Source organism: Ctenopharyngodon idella, chromosome 6 (genome assembly GCF_019924925.1).
Source record: "Ctenopharyngodon idella isolate HZGC_01 chromosome 6, HZGC01, whole genome shotgun sequence".
Classification (NCBI taxonomy): Eukaryota; Metazoa; Chordata; class Actinopteri; order Cypriniformes; family Xenocyprididae; genus Ctenopharyngodon; species Ctenopharyngodon idella.
In genome coordinates this window covers 21,314,789-21,334,272 of record NC_067225.1, presented here as the reverse complement: position 1 = coordinate 21,334,272, position 19,484 = coordinate 21,314,789, and the positions used below count along the sequence as shown (strand labels likewise).

The following is a 19,484-nucleotide window of genomic DNA, read 5'->3' as shown; positions in this document are numbered from 1 at the left end:
AAAACTTGGGCTAATTTTAATTTCAAAGTGAACTAATCCTTTAACGATGTCTTTATTACCTTTCTGGACCTTGAAAGTCTTGATTATATTGCTGTGGACGAGTCACATACCTCTCAGATTTCATCAAAAATATCCTAATTTGTGTTCAAATTTGTGTCTAAATTTGTCCTAAATTTGTCCTAATTTGTGTTAACAAAGGATTTACAGGTATGGAACGACATGAGGGTGATTGATTAATGACAGAATTTTTATTTTTGGGTCAATTTTTGCATCTTGCTATTCATTGTCACTTTAACATTTTTACATTTTTTACAGGACATTTTTGTTTACCTTTTGTACAATTTTACTTTTCAGTTGAATAGGTCTTTGAATGGTATTTTAATTATTAATACACACAACAATTTAGAACCAATTATTTAAACGTTTTGCAGGGATATAATTGAAGAACAACCCTGGTCTTGATGTACTGACTTTAGATCAACAGACACATCCAGTATTGTGTAAGTGAAATTCTGTGAAAATACTTATAGTACAAACTTCCCTCTCTCTCTCCCTCTCGCTCTCTCTCTCTGTCTGTCTCATCCTCTACGCCTCTTCCTTCCTTTCCCACCCAAAGTATGATTGTGGAGTAGGCAGAAGAGTGGAGTTTTCAGCATGTGAACAGCACGGATTTCCACGAGTAGAGTTACAGTGCACGTACATTCACAGTGATCGTAGAAATGCGCAATAACGTGTGGATACGCCTGGTGAGCTGGAAGATCCCATTGGAATGACAGATCCTGTATTTGGATAATTTCTAACGGATTATCTGAGAGAGAACACAAGACTACAGTCATGCTGCATTTAATCTGCCTCTTTTGTCTCGTCGACATCTCTGGTGAGTATTGTAGCTGTGTTTGTAGAAGTGTCGTCTCTCCGAGTTATCAGTGTAACGTTACTTCTAATCCTTACCAAAAATGACTATAATTAAAAATAGTTTCCCTTTAAAATACCATATCAGATCACCTGTTAATTTAACAATAAATTGTGAATAAAAAGTTACCACAGTCATAGGCCTAATGCTTGTAACTTTAGTATTTTGGCCATCGTGGGAAATCTTTGTTGATTAGTTTGCTAACAAAAGTTGATGCTAATACAATAATAAAATGGTGGAAAATGGTAATACAGAAATACATGTTATTTACTGGAGTTCCTTCACTTGGTATAGTCCTGTTTTGTATAATGATGAAGGTGTATGTAGCTTATGTATCTCAAGGAATATAGCGTGTGTATAGCAGAATAGTTATTTCTAACAATCTGTTCATGTGACTTACTAATTGCAAAATAATTATTGATTGAGAAGCCTAGGGCTCATTGTCACAAATCCAATCTCACAAGAGCTGTAACTGTAAGGTTTTGAGTCAAAAGTTCAATTATGCCATTATGGTTGTTTTTACTAGCAGTGGTTTTGTTGGTTTCGAATATACAAAATCAAAAAAAGCTTTATGGCCTATATAGAATAATTTTGTTCAATTCTACCCTCACAATACACTATAAAACACAAAAACATATAGATTTTTTGTTCAATTCTACCATCACAATACACACATGCACACACACAATAAAACTGCACTGATATAGGTTCAAGTATTGTATATAATGAAGTAGATTTAAAATAAAGTTTGAACTGTTTTTTTTTTTTTTTTAGTCAGGGCAAGTTGTCAATTTTAATGTCACATTTTAAATGTTATGAATTTGTATATAAGCTAGTTGTTGGTCAAAACATTGATATTATTATTATATTTTTTTTATGCTACCTGTGTATGCTTCATTTTCATGCTTCATATTTGCTTTACTGTTTCAATTACTTAAAAGCATATAATAGGCTGTTTATTGACATGTTAAATTGTAGAAATTGTAACATATTGCAACAGCTTAAATAGCAGGTCAGTATGTTTTTATAAATCCTATTTCTTAGTCAATAACAGTGAAAATGTTAAATTATTTTTGTAGCTTAGACTTTAAGGCATGTGCCTATATAAAAATTGACAAAAATAAACCTGCCCTCAGATATATTCACTGGAGTATAAAGTGTGCCAACTAGCCCTGGGCTTCTGTACATGTTTTCATTATTTTGCACGTGAGATCTGATGGTATCATGATGGTATTTGTGGTGGAATGATGGCTTTGGATCTTCTTTGTTTCCTGATATTGTTCTTGTGTTCAGAAGGGCACAGAGTGGCAGAAAGCCAGGGGGAAATGTGTCAAAGCAGGAATGTGGATGTTTCACTATATAGTGGCTCCATTGTTTCTGTTATTTTGTGATCTTAATGTAAATAAGCAGGAAACTGTACTGAATAAGTATAATTTTCATACTTAAGTGATAAGAATATTAACTTTCTAATGATTTTCATTTCATTTATATAGCAATTGTTTTCCAGTTTTATTAAATTGCATTCATCTGTATGAAATGTGTTCTCTACCAGATGCAGTTATGGATCTCACCATGACCTCTAATGGGGCCACATCTGCTCATCATTTCCGCCTCTCCTGCATTTCTGGAGAGCGTGACACCGACGGCATTCAACTGAGCATCAGAAAGGACAACAGCATTGTCCTTCGTGCAGATAATCCCAATTTTACTGTGCAGAGGAAACAGACTAAAGAAGTGGTGGCTACTGGATTTACAGGCTTTGACCACAGTGGGATTTTCTACTGTCACTCAAAAAGGGGCTCTGACCAACCTGCCAATGTTACACTTATAAATAACTACAGCAAAGGTATGGCGACCTGAGTAAAAAATACTTAACTTAAAGGGATAGTTCATCAAAAAATAAAAATTCTGTAAAAAGAATTTATTTCAAAGAATATATCAGCTGGTTTTTTTTTCCTTTACAATGAGAGTCAAAACAACACTGGACCCCACTGACTGACTGACTATGGACCAAAAAAGCAAAAATCCTTGAGACATATATCTTGTATATATATATAAAAAATATCTTGTTTCTGCAGAAGAAAGTAAGTCATATAGGTTTGGAACTACATGAGAGTGAGTAAATGTAATGTTGTAATGTAAATAAAGGGTAAGTAAATGTAATGTGGGTAATGACATTTTTTAATGAACTATCCCTTTAAAACTTAATCAGTTTGGCAAAACTAATCAGACTGAAGAAAAGAATTTAAAAATGTGATGTCATACCAGAGTACTATTGTAATTATGTCTTATTAGGTTACTTTAGACCTGTGAAGGTCACTGTGACGGCCAGTAAAGGAGACACAGTGCCTCTGATCATGGATGTCATTCGGACAGAAAGACGAGACATCCAATGGAAATTCAATGGTCAGTACGGCTTTAATCTTATTCTTTACAATTTCACAAGACACATTTCCAAAGAGCATGCATGCGACATGTTATGCATATTGGTACAGCAATTAATGAGAATATGTTTTAAATGTTATACACACACAATTACATACACACACATACACTACCGGTCAAAAGTTTGGAATCTTTTTTCTGGATTTTTAATGTTTTTAAAAGAAGTTTCGTCTGCTCACCAAGGCTGCATTTATTTAATTAAAAATACAGTAAAAACAGTAATATTGTGAAATATTATTACAATTTAAAATACCTGTTTTCTGTTTGAATATATTTTACAAAGTAACTTATTCCTGTGATGGCAAAGCTGAATTTTCAGCATCATTACTCCAGTCTTCAGTGTCACATGATCCTTCAGAAATCATTCTAATATGCTGATTTGCTGCTCAAGAAACATTTATGATTATTATCAATGCTGAAAACAGTTGTGTACTTTTTTTTCAGGATTCCTTGATGAATTGAAAGTTCAAAAGAACAGCATTTATCTGAAATACAAAGCTTTTGTAACATTATACACTACCGTTTAAAAGTTTGGGGTCAGTAAGAATTTTTATTTTTTGGAAAGAAATTAATGCTTTTATTCAGCAAGGATGCATTAAATCGATCAAAAGTGACAGTAAAGACATTTATAATGTTACAAAAGATTATATTTCAAATAAATGCTGTTGAACTTTCTATTCATCAAAGAATCCTGAAAAAAAATATTGTACACAAATATTTTGTACAATTGTACACAATAAATGTTTCTTGAGCAGCAGATCAGCATATTAAAATGATTTCTGAAGGATCATGTGACACTGAAGACTGGAGTAATGATGCTGAAAATTCAGCTTTGATCACAGGAATAAATTACTTTATAAAATATATTCAAACAGAAAACAGTTATTTTAAATTGTAATAATATTTCACAATATTACTGTTTTTACTGTATTTTTAATTAAATAAATGCAGCCTTGGTGAGCAGACGAAACTTCTTTTAAAAACATTAAAAATCTTACTGATTCCAAACTTTTGACCGGTAGTGTACATACATATACACACACACACATAATGGGACGTTATGTGGAAAAACAAAAAGGTTGTGGCAGGATGTTTCCAGCAAGTGTTTTTTTTTTTTTCATATCAGTAAATAGATAAGCAATTTACAAGTAAGTAAATTCTGATTTGTTTTAGGTAACTACCATTACATGACTCCGAGTGCTGATGTTCGGAACAGCACAGCAATTCTGGATCTGGAGAAAGTTGATGAAAGCAACGCAGGGATTTACAGTGCCAACTATCTTGGGGACAGTGCTCTTTATAGTGCCTGGATGCGCCTCATCGTTCGTGGTATCATATTTAGTATCATATCACGGATTTAGATTTATTCAGGACTTTGGATTTTATATCCTATTGCTTGATTTTTCTCACCTATGTATTTTCTAGAATGCCCAAAGAACAAATGGGGCTCCGACTGTGACAAAGACTGTCCCGAATGCTTGAATGGAGGCGTGTGCCATGACAAAGATGGAGATTGTGTTTGTCCTCCAGGGTTTATGGGAATGCGCTGTGAGACAGGTAAATGAAAACCATTTCTATGAAACTGATCATTGTCTGTAGAGACTGTCTATTTAAGAATTTAAACATACAAATCCATTTTTGTGATTTTGGTTTTGCAGCCTGTCGTGAAGGAATGTTTGGTCGGAACTGCCAGGAATCCTGTAAGGCAGAAAATGGATGCCAGGGCTTGAGTTTCTGTCTCACAGACCCTTACGGCTGTTCTTGTGCCAGCGGCTGGCATGGAGACCGCTGTCGTAAACGTGAGTTTAACATAAGATCCCTTTATATAATAACTGCTCCCTCCATGTATCATCTGGACCCTGCAGAAAGGATTCAGTTCGGCATTAAAGTTTAAACAGGTGCTGCTGGAACCTGCCAGTAAAAATTCAGCTTCCATCAAACGAACCAAGATAAATATTTCTTACTGCTCTGTGCATTTGTTCTAGTCTTTGTGGAAGCCAGTTTTCACCTCAGAGTAAAAAAGTGAGTGAGATAAAGTTTAAAATAAAAAATAAAGTCAGACTGTAAGATATAAAGTCACATTGTGAAATATAAAATAGCAAATTGCAGGAAACAAAATCACTGTTATGAGAAATAAAGTCACAACAGAGCATTATATCAGATTGATAATCTGATATAAAATCAGATTGTGTGGTACAGTCACATTGTAAAATACAAGAAAAGAAAGTTGCACTTGTGAAAAATAATGTCGCAATTAACAGAAATAAAACTGCAACTGTGAAATTAAAGGCGCAATTAAGAGAAATAAAGTTAAAATAACATAATATAAAGTGAGTTAATGTGAGATAAAAAGTCACAATTATGAGAAACAAGGTTGCAGTTTTAAGATAAAAAGTTACAATTGTGAAAAATAATATTGCAGATATGAGATATGTCTTGATTGCACAAAAACAAAACAAAAAAAACAGGCTTCCATACTGTTATTACACAAACATTTCCAAACACACTTGTGTAATGTCTTATTGAATCCTTATAAGATGCCTGGTTTCATCTTATTTTCATAGCCTGTGTTGAAGGAATGTATGGCGCTGACTGTCTTTTAAGTTGCAACTGCGAGAACAAAGGCAAATGCAATCGATTCAGTGGCTGCCAATGTCCTACAGGCTGGAGAGGGCAATACTGTGAGAAATCAGGTCAGTCTTCAAGACTACTTTTCCATCTACTCAGAAAACTATAATGTTTGTTCCTTTTGGCGCCGTTTGTCTAACTTTATCCCTCTTTCAGATAGTGTACCAGAGATTTTGGACATGGCCAGTAACCTGGAGGGAAACTTGAACTCCAGCCACAAGATCACATGCTCTGCAACAGGCCATCCGCTGCCTAGCCATATGAGTATTGAGCTACGCAAGCTGGAAAGCACTGTTCTTAAGGTGAAGGAGTCAAAAGTATAAGAAGTTTGCTAATGCTTTATTTAAAGCCTTTATTAAGGTATTCATAATGTACATTATAATGCATTTTTTTTCATAACAAATAATTGTCAAATGTAAAATTTGCAGATTCCATGTATCATCTGAAACTGGTTGTTTGTCATGTGTTTTAATGCATTATATGTTCTAAAGGCATAACATAAGTATTATATTGTATTATAACTGTGGTTACAGTTACTCATGAGACCATACAATGCATTATAAGGTGCATTACAAGGCATAATTAATGCATTATAAATACTTTATAATGCATTATATATAAAGGCTTTAAAGGGATACTTCTGTCATATACTGCTCCGAGACACGGGTTGAGGATCCAGTGCAGTATTTATTAAAAGGGCAATCCACAATCATATTCTAAATCCAGGCAATTGTCATACATAAACAAACAATCCATACAATAACTGAGTTCAGGGCTGAGGCAATCAAAATAACCAGGACACAGGAGAAACAGGATTCAGTGTCTCAGAAATGCAGTTAGACACATATGAGACTTAGCCCTGAGCGAATTGACCAGGCTTATATAGGGTGAGCTAATGAGGCTAATGAGACACAGCTGTAAGCAATCAGGGATGATGAGACAGAGCAATGAGTTATGGGAAATGTAGTTCTTGAGGGAATGACAATAGTCTGTGTTGGAGTGCCCTCTGGTGGCTATCAAAGGCATTCTAGCTGGTGACCGTGACAACTTCACCCTCATGTCCTTCCAAACCCATAAGACTTTTGTTCATCTTCGGAACACAAATAAAGATCTTTTTGATGAAATCTAAGATGTCTGTCCCTCCATAGACAGCTACGTAACTACCACTTTGACGCTTCAAAAAATTTATAAAGAGATCGTTAAACTAATCCATATGAATTGAACGGTTTAGTCCAAATTTTCAGAAGAGACTTGATCACTTTATGATAAACATTAAATTTAGGCTTTCACATATAAACATTAATCAACTCACACATCAGTTGTGGTAAACGGAAACTCAAACATGTTTGATTGACGCGTGCGAGAACCAATAAGGTTCATTCGCCTGTGTAAAGCAGCACGTTTGAGCTTCCGCAAGAGGTTTGCGTGTCAAGCAGGTTCGGTCGAGCTTTATGTTTGCTGATAAATGTTTATATGTGAATACAAGCTTAAATTAAATCTATTCATCATATAAAATTATCGAGTCTCTTCAGAAAATTTGGACTAAACTACTCAATTCATATGGATTAGATTTTAGTTTCTTTATGAGGGACAGAAGTCTCTCAGGGACAGGAGGGACAGAAGTCTCTCAGATTTCGTAAAAAAGGTCTTCATTTGTGTTCTGAAGATAAACGAAAGTCTTATGGGTTTGGAACGACATGAGGGTGAATATTTGATGACAGAATTTTCATTTTTAGGTGAACTATCCCTTTAAGTAAAATGTTACCAGATGGGTAATAAAAAGTTGCATATGAAGTTTAAAGAAGGAATGTTTATAAAGTGAGAAGTTAAAAGTACTGTTGCGTCTGTCTTTCTAATCTTTTTGATTGCCGACTGTTTTTACTGATTCCTCAGGCTTCCCACACTACCATGGACTCCAAAAAAAGCACAGCTCACTTTGAGATCCCGCGGCTGTCTACAGAGCATAATGGTTTGTGGGAATGTCGAGTCTCCACCAATGGTGGACAGGATTCTTTCAAGTTTACCTTAACTGTGAAAGGTGAGATTCATTTTAGAAATTGTTTTGTTCTAGTGATGTTCTCTCAAGCTGAAAGACCATTACATTTGCACTTTGTTATGAACTAGAGCCACCTTACCCAACCACCGCTCCTAAATTGCTATCGAGAAGTAGCAAACAGATGGTTGTAAAGCCAGTGGACACTTACAAGGGGGACGGTCCCATTATTTCCACTAGGCTACTTTACAAACCAGTGGATACAGAAGACTCCTGGTCCTCCATCATAGGTGAGTAATTTTAAATTAGTCTGTTTTTAGGAATTCCTACATTAGGTTCACCCTCATCATATCAATATACTATATAAGTCATAGACATAGAGTATAATCAAATTTTTTTTAACAAGTGTATGGCAGCGATCAAATCACATTGCCGAACCTGAAGCCCTCAACCAGATACCATGTTCGTGTACAACTTACTCGTCCAGGAGACGGAGGAGAGGGTCCTTTGGGTCCAGAGGCAATCTTGGAGACTGACTGTCCAGGTGAGGATCAGTCAAACTAGAACTACAAATGACTTGGTTGTTGGGAAAGATAGGGGAAATGCCCCCCTTAATAAGATATTTACAGATGAGTTTAGTATGTATAGGATGATGATGTACAGGACCACTATAAGTGTAAGATGTCCCCCTACCTATAGTAAACTTGTCCCAACTATAAATGTAAAAAACATCTAATATATATAAAATTCATGATGAATGTAAATGTAATTAATGGAATTATAATAATTATTTAATGAAATAATAAAAACATCAGCAACATCTTGGGACATCTTACCCCAGAGGTAATGTAGTATTTATTAATATTTTGAATCAGCTTTTATTTTTAGTTAAAAATAAAAGCTATTTTTAGTTTTGTTATGTAATTTTGTAATTTTTTAAAATATTTTTATATAGTTTTAATTAATTTTTGTACTTCAACTTAAAATGTAATTCAGTTAGATGCCAAGGCAACATTTCTTCATCTTATATTTATAATTTACTTTATTCTATTTCTGCTTTTATTTTGATTTCCAAAAACGATTTTTAATAGTTTTAGTTAACAATAACAATTCTGATTCTAACTTTAACAAATATTGTGCTTATTTTTAAGTGAAAAGTTATTGTACAAATCCAAATGAATTTCTGCGTCCACAAGATCCCCATTAGCAAATGGCCATCTAAATTCACAGATCACTATTATCCAATGAAAACAATTATTAGATCATTTCAAATCAAAACTGTTCAGATGGAATAAATTGATGTTCAGATGAAAAAATTAAAAAGCATCTAAAACATTAAATAAATGTGTTCAGATGAGATTAAGTGACATCTATGGGCAAAAGAATAAATAAAGGTAGGGGCATCTTCCCCAGTCTTACCCTATAATGAGAAGAACAGTCGGATTCTTTGAGGTGAAGATGGAGGTTTGGATGATGTTGACATGGATGTGTAAAAATCTGGAGAAACAGACTGGAAACAGGTCTATAGATAAACAATATCTTGACTTTTGATTTTCAGTCTATTTTGAATGAAGCACTGACTTAGTTTTTAGGTTTTTACGTAGTTTTTACGTAGCTCAGCTGCGACACACAGCTTCTGATTGCGTATTCTGTGTCGCTAGAGCCCACGGTCAGGCCGGAGATTGATTCCAACTCATTGGAGGGCCGTAATGTCACCATCAGGTGGTCCCTGATTGGCAGGTACCACAAGGCCACTGGCTTTTTAGTGCAGCTCTACGGACCACATGGAGAGAAGCTGTGGGAGGAAACCACCTTGCTTAATGTGCTCTCCATCAAGCTCTACAATCTGGAGTACCACAAGGACTACCAAGCGGTCGTCCGGCTGGTAAACTGCGGCAGCCACGGGCCCCCTTCAAAGCCACACCATATTCACATCTATAAGCAGGGTAACAGAAATCTTGCATGTCCCCAAGTAGGCGCAAGTAGGTGACTGACTATAGAATAGGACATGAATGTTAGAGACTAGACAGGGTGTGGTTGAAAGGAACAAACTCATAAGTGTGTCATAGTGCGAGATAAATTAAAAAGGCAAAATTGCGTATGATCTCTCTCCAGGCCCTTCTTCCCCACGGAACGTTCAGGCAGATGCCCTGTCCATCAATGCAGTCAGGCTTCACTGGCAGCCTCCTGAGGACCCCAATGGAGGCATTGTGAAATACAGCATTGAGTACCAGCCAGTGGGCCAGGGTAGCTTGCACCCTTGGGTGGACACAGACGATGGCAACAAAACCACGAAGGATGTGACATCCCTCAATGGGAGCACGTTGTACCAGTTTAGGGTGAGGGCTTTCTCCAAGGTGCCAGGGGAGTGGAGCAAGTTCGTACAAGCCAGGACACGTGAAGACGGTAAGAGACTAGAAAGAATTAAAGGATTAGTTCACCCAAAAATGAAAATTAGCCAATAATTTACTCACCCTCAAGCCATCCTAGGTGTATATGACTTTCTTCTTTCAGCCAAACACAGTCGGAGTTATATTAAAAAAATATCCTGGCTCTTCCAAGCTTTATAATGGGAGTAAATGGTAGCTTAGATTTTGAAGCCCAAAATAGTGCATCCATTCATCATAAAAGTAATTCATACTTCTGAAGCGAAGCAAAAAATATCCATATAACTTTACAAAGTATAATCACTGGCTTCCGGTAACGGCTGTCGATTGTAGAATTCCGGCGGAAGAGTGACCTCTGACCCCAACATATGACGTAGGATGTAGGAGTAGCGTAAGCTTAGGTGTGAGTAGACGCCTCTTGCGATTCAAACAAATAGGGTTGGGCAACAAACTTAAGCTCCTCTTCTCTTATATCAAAATCCTTAGAGATTACTATTAAAAAATTCCCATTTTAGACTTCATCTAAATTTTAGACTAATTCGTGACCGGTGTTTTGTTTTGCTCTCTCCCCTGTGCTTCTGAGTTCATCAATACGTCATGCGACTAGATTTGTGTACGGCCGTTACCAGAAGGCAGTGATTATAGTTTATAAAGTTTATAAAAGCTTAGAAAAGACAAGATATTTTTTAATATAACTCCCATTGTGTTTGGCTGAAAGAAGAAAGTCATATACACCTAGTATGGCTTGAGAGTGTGTAAATTATGGGATAATTTTCATTTTTGGGTGAACTAACCCTTTTAATGGGAGAAAGCCTACAGTAAATGCTTTTCTAAAAAAGTTCTCTCTTATAAAAAGGCATTTTATTTCATATCATTCAGGATTCTCCAGCTTTATTCCCACCACACAGCATGTTGGACGGCAAATGACTGAGGATCATCAGCTTCTTTGGGCTGTGGTTGGGTCAGTTGGTGTAACATGTGTGACCATTCTTCTGGCCCTCCTGGCTCTCTTCTGCATTCGTAAATCTGTCCTTAAACGAAGACGGACATTCACCTATCAGTCTGGATCAGTGAGTGGAAACATCTTATTTTATTATTATATATTTTATTTTTACTGTTATGCTTGTTGTGTATGTACAATGGCAGCAAAATGTTTTGGACACAATTCCTATAAATGTTGAAATCTGAGTTGACAAACGTATTATTTTAATGCTTCATCACAGTGAGAATTACTACTTTTAAATTACTAGTTTTATTTAGTAAGGATGCATTAAATTGACCAAAAGCGAAAGTAAAAAAAAATTGTATCACGGTTTTCACAAAAATATTAAGCAGTAAGAACCCCCCATCCCCATATATATATATATATATAACCTTGTAATATAGTAATATTTAATGACTTTAAGTTGATTCAACTATAATAAGCAATATAACAATAAGTACAAGAGTAAAACATTTTAAATTTCTTATAAATGTCAATACGTGCAATTTCAGGGAGAAGAGACTATCTTACAGTTCAACTCAGGGACTCTCACACTGACCCGACGATCAAAGCCTTCCCCAGAGCCCCTCACCTATCCCATACTGGAGTGGGAGGACATTAAGTTTGAGGATGTCATTGGAGAAGGGAATTTCGGTCAGGTCATCAGGGCCATGGTCAAAAAAGATGGCATAAAAATGAGTGCTGCGATTAAAATGCTCAAGGGTAAGACAACAAGCCAACACAGCATTGTTAGCCAAGGTCTGTTTTTACATGATTGTGATTTTGTGTGTCTGTTTTGTGCACCTGCAGAGTTTGCCTCAGAGAATGACCATCGAGACTTTGCCGGTGAATTAGAAGTGCTGTGTAAATTGGGACAGCATCCAAACATAATAAATCTCATTGGTGCCTGTGAAAACAGAGGTGAGTGCGCCACCTACTGGTATTACATATAATTATGGTCAGATAATAAAAATGTGTCTCACAGAGTTTAATATATAGAACTTCTAAGTAGCATTTGGCATAGTTAGTAATGTTAATAAGGCTTCATATCACTTTTGTCAAATTACTTTATATATATGTAAAATTCATCATGTGTATGAATTTTCCTCTAGTGCAGACATGTGACAGCTTCTGTTATCCACAGGTTATCTTTATATTGCCATTGAATATGCACCTTACGGGAATCTTTTGGACTTTCTGAGGAAAAGTCGTGTCCTAGAGACCGATCCTGCCTTTGCCAAGGAGCACGGAACTGCCTCCACGCTCACCTCCCAGCAGCTCTTGCAGTTTGCTGCTGATGTAGCAACTGGGATGCATTACCTTAGTGACAAACAGGTATAAAAAGTTTAATATTCAGGAGGTGTATATTAAAAATACATATGTGGATGGGCAAAATTAATTGACATACCGGCCAAGTAATTTTATTATATTTATTGCCAGCAATGTTGCAGTTTGTTTATTTAGTAGTTTTTAATTTAAATACATTTCTAAATTAATAATTATTATTAATAATAAGTAGTTTTTTATTTAATAAAAAAAATATTTTAAAATGTATCATTCAATTTAATGAGGCCATTGTCAATTTTATGCCACTTTTCTTTCCTTTTTTGTTATATGTAATTCTAATTCTGTCTGGTTTACTTGTTTGCGTGTGAACAGTTCATCCACAGAGATTTGGCAGCCAGAAATGTGCTTGTGGGAGAAAACCTAGTTGCAAAAATCGCAGATTTTGGCCTCTCACGTGGTGAGGAGGTGTATGTCAAAAAGACCATGGTGAGGACTATATCTATAAGATGATATGAGATGATAAAACTCATTTGTCCTTCCTTATTCAGCCTTTTCAGTGCATAGTGTATCCACCCTTTACATTATCAATCAGGTTCACTCTAAAATAGTGTTCTGGTGAACTTATAAATAAAATAATTTGACTGAAATGCAGAATTACTCATGAAACTGGTTAAAAGTTGCTCCTTCTTTGTCTCAGGGAAGACTGCCTGTGCGATGGATGGCCATCGAGTCACTTAACTACAGTGTCTACACCACAAAGAGTGATGTGTAAGTGTCTGACACTTTGATTTCTACTTAAAAAAATGTGAGATAAAGAAATTCACTGTTTATTAATTATTTAAAACACCAAGTGCTATATCATTCCCTATGTTTCAATCCAAATTAACATACTTCTCAATTTTTAATGGGCAACTGATAAATAAGCAGGAAGGAACTGATAACATAAACCAGGAAGCTCAAATTTAGAGTAGCATGTTCCACAAGACCACAGTGCCTCTGTCAAAATGACCTATTTTTACCCACCCAAGAACATTGCATGCTAAACATTTCGAAAACAACATGACCAACGTGACCAAAACTGGGAATATGAGGTGACAGAGGGGGTACACGAAAAAAAAGTTTTTCCATTCACTTAATTCTACCCCACCCTAAAATAACAAAATAAAATAAAAACAGGAAAATGGTGGTATTGTAAAAAGGTCAAATACATGACATCCAATCTAATTACCTCATCTTTTGCAGTCAAAACTGACTGTATCCACACAAACAGTGTGTATATGTGCAGAGTATGCTGCCATACGCGTCTGCACGAGCGTAAAAGGTGCGCACGACAAAAATGACATCATTGCGATGTGGGTGGTCCTGCGCGTTGAGTGCGCGAGACCCCATTTGGGGCGTGGCAGTCTGCATGCAATTTTTTGTAAAGGTATCAAGGCACATCCGAATCCAATGTTAGCTTCACTTCCTGTCTCCTGAGATACCTTCATCTGATAAATTTTTGAAGGCACCATAGATGTATCCTTCGCTGCCTTTGATATCCCATAATATTGTGCGTTCCATTCTGAACTAAAAAAAAATAAAGATGCATCTGAAAATAGAGGCTGGTGGTCAGTTTGTATGTAAATGTACTTTTTGACCAATGTTTTCCACTTCTGATGCCATTTATAGTGAGAAATTAAAATATCCAAACACTGATCACTAATCCTACCCGTTACTGTATCCAATGAAATTACCTGCAGGGCGGGATTTCTGGCGGAGTGGTTTGGGGGGAAAATTGCGCTTCATCATTAACTTTGAGAATTGAGAAGACTTAAACCTCACACCTAATTTTTTATCATTTACTTCTTATATAGACTGCACTGAAACCCACCTAAAACCCTGAAATACACTCAAAACGTACCTTTATGCCTAAAAATCAGAAAACCAACATACAACAAATCGGGTTTCCGGGGCGACGCGGGGATGGGGAGTCACGTTAGATATGTATACATATCTATGGGGAGTCACGAGGTGATGTATAGGGCACGTTACCAGCTAAACTTTTAATAATAAACATATTGCGAGAGCTTTGTCTTTTTCCACCATCAGAGATTTTACATTTTGCATCTTAAATTTGATTTATCCTTTAAAGGGGACATATCATGAAAATCTGACTTTTTCCGTGTTTAAGTGCTAAACCCAGTAACTTTGTTTTGGCAAGCCTTTCTCTGCAAGCATGTGAAAAAACGAGCCACTCAGATTTCGCATTTTGGGATCTTATTATAATATTACTGCCCCTTAATCTGCACGTTTCCACTGATGGTGCCATCATTTTGTTTTCGCAAGTGAAAACGGTGTACCAGTTCTAAGGCCAGGGCAAAAGTTGCAAGTTGACCCTGGCAAGCTCGATTGCTAAAAAAGGAGCGTTTCTGTCCGAACACTATTTTGGAAAAAATATCAGACCATTCACAGCATTTGATAGAAATCATAAACGTTAGCCTGGTGTGTATGGCTCTGTTTGGCAAACAGGTACACTGTTACTGTCAGTTTGGCTGCTTGAGATTCTCCAGCTTTGTTGTTGTTGAGCAACCAAAGCGCGAGCTGTTAAAACTCTGTTCTCTTCTGGAAAGGGGGCCAGGAGCAGCAGCTCATTTGCATTTAAAGGGACAGACACAAAAATTGCGTGTTTTTTCTCACACCCAAATAAGGGCAAATTTTACAAGTTATAATAAATGATCTGTGGGGTATTTTGAGCTGAAACTTCACAGACACATTCTGGGGACACCAGAAACTTGTATTACATCTTGTGAAAAGGAGCATAATCGGTCCCCTTTAATTTAAATATCTGTCTTGGGCTTTCAGGTGGTCTTTTGGAGTTCTTCTGTGGGAAATTGTAAGCTTAGGTAAGTTTGTTCATAATAGTTTTAATGAGCCTCAATGCATTATAAAGATGTTTCAGCAAGATGAACTATATGAATCTGTTCTCTATGAAGGTGGGACTCCATACTGTGGGATGACCTGTGCTGAGCTCTATGAGAAGCTTCCTCAGGGCTACAGAATGGAGCAGCCCAGGAACTGTGATGATGAAGTGTAAGCGCAGACATTCATGTATTCACTTGCCATATTGATCAACTGTAGTTGTAGTAATAATTCTAATTCTAACTCTTGATATATAATTATCCAAACAGGTATGAACTTATGAGGCAGTGCTGGCGAGATAGACCCTATGAGCGACCGCCATTTTCACAAATATCTGTCCAGCTCAATAGGATGCAAGAGGCACGGAAGGTAAGGAAAAACAGGCTGATGCTTGCATATGTAAAACTCACCACCATAAGGAGTTTTTGGGGGTGGTTACCTGGGCATTGCTGTGTGGTTATAGGTGGTTGCTAGGTGGTTTTAATCACAAAATTAATACCACAACTCTCCTCATTGAGATGCATGACTACCATCTAAAAGTTATGGGGTCGGTAAGATTGGTAAGAAGTCTCTTATCAGGGGCGGATCTACCAGGGTGCCACAGAAAAAGCCACCCAAGATTTATTCCAGTATAAAATATAAATAAATGTATGCAGTGTTTTCTGTACTACATTTTAGCAACTGTGCTTTAATGTGATGACATAAGATGTACTGTGAAAAAATCTTAACTAGATTGACATTTTTGAAAAACAAACTTTTTTATTTGGCTTGACAAGGTCTTTTCTTAATTTAAAATAGTTTGAACTTTGAAGTTCATGATAGATAAACAAAGGAAGTTGGGTGTTTTGGGTTGTTGCTCAACTTTTGCTATGTGGTTGCTAGGGTAGTGTGTTCTGGGTGACCTTCCATAATACCCACATACCCAAATTCCCACCTCTGTTAAGAAGTCTCAGATGTCTTAAGTCTCAGTGTTTGATATTTTGACCACTCTTTCTTGCAATTTAAAGTTTTTGTTGTTCTTAAACTTGATGCGCTAAAACTTGTGATTTATATATTATCCAGGTAGCCAACATAATATTAATAAACTCTTCTCTAATGAGCTCAGATACATTTAGAATGTGTTGATGTGTTTAAAAGACAGTGTCTTGGTGCCCTGGATATATATATTTTGTTATTAGGGGTCCAAGCACCAAATTAGCCGCTTTTCCACCATCGGGCCGAGCTGTTCATAGAATGGAAAGGAATGGTTACAGTTTTGTTTCCACTTCAGCCTGGTATGGCACGGAACAATTACAAAATTCTCAGCGCAGTTGTCTAACCATGCTGAATCATGCTGGTAGAATCCGTGAAGTGATGTCGCCACAAACATGTCTGTTGCTCTATTTGAGTGACATAAACACAAATTAATAATAAAATTAAAAGAAATATCTGATCATCCTCGATAACGTGGTCGTTATCTCATATCATCAGTAAACCATTGAGTTACCAAGGCAATGACTGACATTTTTGTATTAATTGAAAATTTGGAGCTGCAAATGATATCTTTACATTCATTTGAAATTGACCTCTGACATCCTATGATTTATATAAATTTAAATGTTGAATATAAGTTCACATATATTACACCACATAGGCCTATATTATGATAACATGCCTTAAAAACATTTTTGAGTGGTATTTTTGACCTACTTTAATCTAACAGTAAGAGGGAGTGATTTCTTTTGAAAGTCAGTTGCCCTTTTTGACACCTGTGTGTTGCTGTAACCCGCTTCTTTAAACCCTAACTTTCTTTGAAGATTCAAGATGGACTGTAAAACCAACATCATAAGATTCATTTGGATCGCGAAGATTCATTGGATCGCTAATCATCCATATGGGCCAATGGTACTTGGACCCAAATGATTGCTGCTTGCAGCTATATTTTGTATTTAATTATAGTATAGATGTAGTACTGTATGATGAAATAGGCTTAGTATTATATATGATTGAATGCTTGTTTGCTTTGGTGTTGCCTTGCCACCCCTCACAGTCCTCATGCCACCCCCTTGCAACCCTATAAAGAATTTCTAGATCTGCCCCTGTTTCTTCTGCTCACTAAGGCTGCATTTAATTGATCAAAAATACAGAAAAAAAAAACCTGTAATATTGTGAAATATTATTCAATTTAAAATAACTGTTTTCTATTTTAATACATTTTAAAATGTAATTTATTCCCGTGAGGGCAAAGCTACATTTTTAGCAGCCATTACTTCAGTCTTCAGTTGCTATGTTTCCAAAGTTGCGAAGTTAACTTATGCACAAAATTTCAATATATCGCATAAAACATTTGGGAACAAAGCAGCGTTTCCATCCCATGTGCTCAAGAGAACAAAGTTGTCTGTTCCTGGGAAATTGGCGCCAAATATCTAATAAAAAAATGGAAGTTGCTGCAATTGGGGAAGCCACTGTGGCTTTTTTTGTTATCTTGCGTTCCGATGCCTGGTGTTTGCGTTGAGGCAAAGTCACGCAAGTTTGTTGTTGCGCATCGAGGGATTTATTTTGTAAATGTGTTTCCATCTTACTTTTTGTGCATGTCTTCTTATTGGATATGATATCTCAAAATGCTTAAAAATAGGTGGATGGAGACAGCTAGTGTCACATGAACTTTCAGAAATCATTCTAGTATGCTGATTTGGTGCTTAATAAACACTTTTTATTATTATCAATGTTGAAAACTGCTTAATATTTTTTGTGGAAACCATGACACTTTTTTCAGGATATTTTGTTGAATAGACAGTGCAAAAGAACAGCATTTATTTGAAATAGAAATCTGTTGTAACATTATAAATGTGTTCTATCACCGTTGATCAGTTTAATGTATCCTTGCTGAATAAAAGTATTGATTACTTTCAAAAACAAAAATTCTGACCCCAAACTTTTAAACAGTGGTTTATATTTCAATAGCACAAAATTGAGCACTAATTCAGGTCATTCAGGTCCAGTTGTATCTGCATGTAGCCATCAACCAACCTCTAACTCTTGTCTTTCATCCAGGCCTATGTCAACATGGCTCTCTTTGAGAACTTCACCTATGCTGGAATAGATGCTACAGCCGAAGAGGCCTGACTACCAGCCCCCCCAGACCCAAGAAGGGTTCACAGCCCAAGGGAGGCTCATCACAGTAGGGCTTTGCGTTACTGTCACTCCCCTGTGGCCAGGTTCCATCGTTCAAAGAGACACTCCACCAAGACCACATGGCTATAGAGAACAGACTGTGAAAGGACACTCTTAGGAGCTGTGACTCTAGATTCTGGAAGGATTCATATCTCAGGACATGTTGGCCTTGGATTACTCAAGAGGAAGTGGAACCTACAATATAAGCTACAGATGTAGCACGCTGGGTCTGTGGGGACTCTTTTTCCATCTTTTTATTGGGAGAATCATTGCGTGAGGTTGTTGAAATGGACATACATCAAATGCAGTTCATTCCATGGACAAAAGCGCCAGTATTATTCAATGTAGCACTTGAGAAAGCCATGTATTTTCCTTATTGAAACTCATTTGTTCACCTTGACTGAGTTCTGTAGATAATGTTTATGTTGTTTATCAGACCGTAAAAGCCACTCAAGATTTTTAAGCTCTTTTTTATGAATTTTTTTACGTATGACGTATGTATGACATTCTATATCCATCCTATAACCATTTAAAGAACGTTAGAGAATGTTTACTTTGATAAATAAAGCATCATTGTGGTGACTGGACTCATCACAGAGGCATTTGGAGACAACTGTAGACTATCCACTGATAGGAACAGAAAGTACTCACTCTTTCTTTCGCTCTCTTCAAGTGGTGGGATTGAGGTCAGGCCCCTTTCCCTGCTGCAGCTTGCTGATCTGTCAAGGGTATTTCCTCCTATTCTGCCACAGGCCCAAGAGCTGTCAGTCAGGGTATGGGTAACTCAGTTTCCTCCAA

The 19,484-nt window shown here is 36.5% G+C and overlaps 1 protein-coding gene across 2 annotated transcripts; it reads left to right on the top strand.

Annotated features, from left to right (window-relative positions):
- Nucleotides 1-621: 621 nt before the first annotated feature.
- On the top strand, nt 622-19,288 carry tie1 (tyrosine kinase with immunoglobulin-like and EGF-like domains 1). 2 transcript variants are annotated; one of them, XM_051898000.1, is made up of 23 exons: nt 622-877; nt 2,466-2,759; nt 3,209-3,319; nt 4,532-4,687; nt 4,784-4,915; nt 5,017-5,157; nt 5,923-6,051; nt 6,143-6,288; nt 7,880-8,024; nt 8,111-8,269; nt 8,386-8,523; nt 9,641-9,925; nt 10,095-10,385; nt 11,246-11,436; nt 11,861-12,071; nt 12,159-12,269; nt 12,493-12,683; nt 13,008-13,121; nt 13,333-13,403; nt 15,477-15,517; nt 15,608-15,704; nt 15,803-15,902; nt 18,567-19,288. In XM_051898000.1, exons 1-23 carry the CDS (start codon nt 835-837, stop codon nt 18,636-18,638), a joined length of 3,369 nt encoding a protein of 1,122 aa, XP_051753960.1. In that variant the 5' UTR covers nt 622-834; the 3' UTR covers nt 18,639-19,288. The 2 variants fall into 2 exon arrangements, with proteins under 2 accessions (XP_051753960.1, XP_051753961.1); XM_051898001.1 differs by lacking the exon at nt 9,641-9,925.
- Nucleotides 19,289-19,484: the final 196 nt, after the last annotated feature.

What these genes read in the sequence shown, in the direction of transcription:
- tie1 (XM_051898000.1), top strand. Translation starts at nt 835, where the DNA reads ATGCTGCATTTAATCTGCCTCTTTTGTCTCGTCGACATCTCTG. An exon ending in CTCCTGGTCCTCCATCATAG is followed by an intron (nt 8,270 to 8,385) that starts GTGAGTAATTTT and finishes TTTTTTAACAAG; the next exon opens with TGTATGGCAGCGATCAAATC. An exon ending in TATTCACATCTATAAGCAGG is followed by an intron (nt 9,926 to 10,094) that starts GTAACAGAAATC and finishes ATCTCTCTCCAG; the next exon opens with GCCCTTCTTCCCCACGGAAC.